This window comes from Nyctereutes procyonoides, unplaced genomic scaffold (assembly GCF_905146905.1).
Source record: "Nyctereutes procyonoides isolate TBG_1078 unplaced genomic scaffold, NYPRO_anot_genome, whole genome shotgun sequence".
Classification (NCBI taxonomy): domain Eukaryota; kingdom Metazoa; phylum Chordata; class Mammalia; order Carnivora; family Canidae; genus Nyctereutes; species Nyctereutes procyonoides.
The window spans coordinates 920,767-925,539 of record NW_026575117.1 but is presented as its reverse complement, the minus strand read 5'-3'; the positions used below and the strand labels follow the sequence as shown (position 1 = coordinate 925,539).

General features: G+C 48.1%; 1 protein-coding gene across 1 annotated transcript; it reads right to left on the bottom strand.

Annotated features, from left to right (window-relative positions):
• Positions 1-574: 574 nt before the first annotated feature.
• Positions 575-1,516, bottom strand: LOC129515178 (olfactory receptor 10Z1). The gene has a single exon (XM_055333896.1). The coding sequence runs from the start codon at positions 1,514-1,516 to the stop codon at positions 575-577; it is 942 nt and encodes a 313-aa protein (XP_055189871.1).
• Positions 1,517-4,773: the final 3,257 nt, after the last annotated feature.

The window sequence follows — 4,773 nt, the reverse complement described above, 5'->3', positions numbered from 1 at the left end:
AGCACAAAGTGACGATGAGTCAGAGATAGAGAGGACAACAATATTGAAAAATATATATAAAAAAAGATGAAAGACACCCCATGAGGGAGACAAAACAACCTGCCTTTTCATTTAACGGAGCATGCAAACTCATCCGTCAAATGGATTCTCACTTAGTTTCAGACCTTAGAAGAGCATTATAGGTAGGATAGTCTAATTGCAGGAATTTTAGACATCTCTAGGGTATCCCTGATAGGGCTCCAGCCAGCCCTACTTTGAACTTGAACATGCCAAACTGCTTCCATCTTGTTCAGCAGAGCTGGAAAATACTTACTGTATTGGAGCTTCTGTGGTGGTGGCATCTCTGAGGCTGAAAGTGGAAATTCAGATTCTTGAGCCCAGGGTGAGTTAAGTATGGTGGACAGAATGGGAAGCCCCGCTCTGTATTCCAAAGTGCAGGCAGCAGGACGGGGCCCTCCCACGGGGTTGGGGGTGGGACAGCTTTGATCTGAGACCCTGAGTATCAGGCCTGCTGACCTGGGTTCCTGGTCTCAGTCCACCCTACACAAAAGAGCCTATCCCTCTGGGGGAGCCTTCATCCTCTACCCAGCAATCTGCCTCGGAAGGCACTTCTCAGAGCTGTCTGCACAGCCCGATTCCTTAGACTGTAAACAATGGGGTTGAGGAGGGGAGTCACCACGGTGTAGGTGACAGCAATAAGCTGATCTCGCTCCAGAGAGTAACTGGCTTTGGGCCTCAAGTACATGAAGGAGGCACAGCCATAGTGCACAATGACCACGGTGAGGTGCGAGGCGCAGGTGGAGAAGGCCTTCTTCCGCCCCTTGGTGGAGGGGATCCGCAGGATTGCTGTCAGAATGTAGGCATAGGAGATGGTAATGGAGCAGAAAGATACCAGGAGGACCAGCAGGCTAAGGATGAGGATGCCCAGCTCACTTGGGCCCGTGTCCCCGCAGGCCAGGCTCAGCACTGGAGGCGTGTCACAGAAAAAGTGCTGGATCTCGTGGGAGCCACAGAATGGGAGGTGGAAAATGACCAGTGTCATTCCCAGCCCAAGGAGATATCCAGTCAAGAAGGAGGTGCCAACCAGCTGGGCACAGAAGGTAGGATTCATGTGGCTGGTATAGTGCAGTGGGGCACAGATGGCCACGTATCTGTCAAAGCCCATGACAGCCAGAAGGAAGCAGTTGGTACAGGCCCACGAAGCAGAGAAGAACATCTGGGCAGCACAGCCCTCATAGGAGATGACCTGGCTCCCCATGACCAGGCTGGAGAGCATCCGAGGGATGATGCCCAGTGTATAACAGGTCTCAGAGAAAGACAGGAAGGAAAGGAAGAAGTACATGGGGCTGTGCAGGTGGCTGTCCAGCCGGATGACTACAATAATGAAGACATTGCTGGTCAGGGTGACAAGATACAGGGAGAGGAATAGTGCAAAGAGCAGGAGCTGCAGCTCCCCAAAGCTGGAGAAGCCCAGGAAGACGAATCCCCTCCAGATGGTTGTATTGGCCTGTCCCATCCTGAGTGGCACCCCAGGAGACGTGCTGCTCCCTTCCACCTCGCCAGCAGATGCCTCGCTTCTTTAGGAAGCCGGGTGAGGTGGATTCTCATATCCTTGTGCCTGTTGTAACTCAATAAGAAAGCTCTGATTTTGACCACAACCAAACCTCAGAAATTTATAGCATTACCCACACACATATGGATCCGTTCTCACACGCATATAGGTACATGCACAGGTACAAAGACACACACGACTCTACATACATACCTGCCTACCACACACAAAGCGCTCATACACAGGCATGCCCATTTCACATTTTCAACTACTCTATGCCGTGCAGATTGGCCATGAATGACCGTACTCACAAATATTTCAGGCACGTTGTAAATGCCTGTCTTTTGAGACAGCACAGAAGTAAGTAGACGTGCACCACACTTCATTTATACCAACATCCTACACACACATAAGAATACAGATATACAGATATGGGCACGTAGTCGCTGCCCGTGCGAACGTGGCGTGCAGTCCTTGTTGGGGATCATTTTGTAGGTCGGGTGACACAGCCAAGACTAGAGAAAAAAAAGTCTGGGTCCTAATCTAACATTCCTTCCCCCAAACGATGCCAACTCTTCTCGGACACGGGGAGATGTGTGCCCCCGTGAGCACGGAGCTCCGTGACAAGGCCTCTTCTGTGCTGCCCCCACCCCCAAGTCTCTCCCATGTGAGGCCAGGCCGAGCGCCGAGGGAAGAAGCATTGGAGCTCAGGGAAGAGGTGGGCCCCTCAGGGTCGTGCCTGGGCAAGAGAGGGCTCTCCGCTCAGGGTGAGGAGGGCCCTGCTTCGCAGCAAGATGCCTCCCCACCTCCCTGCCTGCAGGACACCTGAGACCCGTCTCAGACGCCCCTCCTCTGAGCAACAGGTGACGTTCCCAAGTGATACCAAGACATTCCCAAGGCCCCAGGAGGTGAGTCATCTCCGCTTCTGTCAAAACAGCTTCTCCCTCTGAGGGTCACCAGTCCCCTCGGGTGCTATTTCAGGAAGCACCCTCAACCGTGCTTGTCATTAGCCAAGAATATTTTTTGGGGAAAGCAGAAGAGGAAATGTGAGCAAAGAGACGCTAGGATAGTGATTCAAACAGTAATTCCGTTATGTGCCAACTATAACATTTATCATTCTCATATGTTAAGTCTCTTTTAACACTTAAAATGACCTGGTGAAAAGGGTTGACAGTTGCATTTTATAGAAGAAGAAACCAAATATATATATGAAGAAACCGAGCCCGCCAGAGTTTCAGTGACCCATCCGGGATCTCAGAACTTGGATCCATGCTCTTAAAATCTCCCTGTAAGATGCATAGTAAGAACACAGGAATTCACCTGCCCCTGCTCTTGTCTCAAGAGCGGGAGAGGAGCGTTCCCAGGGTGTGTCCAGGTCCAAAGGAGCACGCACACACTCATGGTCCTATACTGAGACCCCCCTCGTTCCCCCGGCTTACCTTACTCCCACATCCTCATCTGTCCACTTCTCTCAGACACATCTTTTCATTTTATCAAATTTTTAAAAAGATTTATTTATTTATTTTGGAGAGAGAGCGAGTGAGCCCAGGGGGGAAGGACAGAGGGAAACTCTCGAGTAGACTCCTTGCTGAGTGCGGAGCCCAAGCTCCATCTCACCACCCTGAGACCACGACCTGAGCTGTAATCAAGGGTCAGACGCTCAACCGACGGAGCCACCCAGGTGCCCCAGACACATCTTTTTAAAAGCAACGTTACCTTTATCCTTTTTCCACCATATTGCAGTAGCTGTATCCGGGTTTTCAATCCATCACTCAGATTTGTCTTGAAACTTGAAAATGTTCAGAAAGTCCAGAGTTAATCATGTCATCTAACTCTTCACCCAACGTGCATTTTCCCCCCCTGCTACACCAGCCGTGTGACCACACTCCTCCAATACACATTTTCATCCGTCTGCTGATTCAGTAGAGACGATAATGATAATTGTCAATGCGCGTTCAATGCTAGACATTTTGTTAACCTCATTAGACGAATCGAATGCTCAGGATGTTTAAAGAGTTTTATGATTTGCCCTCCCTTTTCAGATAAGAAGACTAAGGCACAGAAAAATTAAATCCCTTGCTGAAGATGACACAGCCAGGTGGCAGCACAGTATGGGGAGTGTCCAGGGACACGTCTCTTAACCACCGAGCTTAGTGATGTGCATCAGTCAGAAGATGAGCAGAGACAGAAATTACTATCACATTAGTACAACCATTGCCTTTCTGGTAATTTTCCTCATGCTATTGTTTTATCTGTTGATCTAGAGACCATAGCAGACATTTTTAATTTAACCCACTCCAGTTAAACTTAACATTGTATTATTTCCAGTTAAAATATCAGGAAGTTCCAATGACACGATTGCATTCATTTAAATCTGCTAACACGTTGTTACAATTTTTAAACAGGTATATGCTTTTTAAAAAAATATTTTATTTATTTATTCGTGAGAGACACACAGAGAGGGAGAGAGGCAGAGACACAGGCAGAGGGAGAAGCAGGCTCCATGCAGGGAGCCCGACGTGGGACTCGATCCCGGGACCCTGGGGTCACACCCTGGGCCCAAGACAGGCTCCCAACCGCTGAGCCACCCAGGGACCTCCAGGTATATGCCTTTTTAGAGAAATTTAGAGAACACTTACATGCGTGTATATGATCTTCTATATGTAACCTCACATTCAACGTGTTCGGCGTTCCTCTTTGTCTCCTGTGTGTCCAAGTCGCTGTAGGTCCGTTTTCTGGCAGCCTTGCCTCAGTATTTCTTAAACTAAGTGCTTGCTAGCATCTATCTTCATGTTTCTCCATCTGAAAATTTCTTCCTTTTCGCCTTTATTTGTGAAATATAGTTCTGCTAGATAAAAAATTCTTACTCGACATGGTGCTTGTTTCCATCTTCCTTTATGCCATGTGCAGTGTCTCTGGCCTCCCCAGTTTCTGATGCCCAGGCGGCCCTTAACGACATCATCATTTTACTCCACGTAACAGGTCGGATTCCTCTTGTGGTTTCAACGTGTTCTATTTACCTTTGGCTTTCATTGGTTTGGGAATGAAGTGTTTCCACGTGCTTTTGTGTGTTTCTTACTTGTGATTTGTTGAACATCTTGACTTTGTACATTATTGCCTTCCACCAAATCTGGAAAGTTTCCAACTATTATTTCTTCAAATATTTTCTTTCTCTTTATTTTTTCATTTCCTTCCGATATTCCAAAGGCCGGACTACTTGT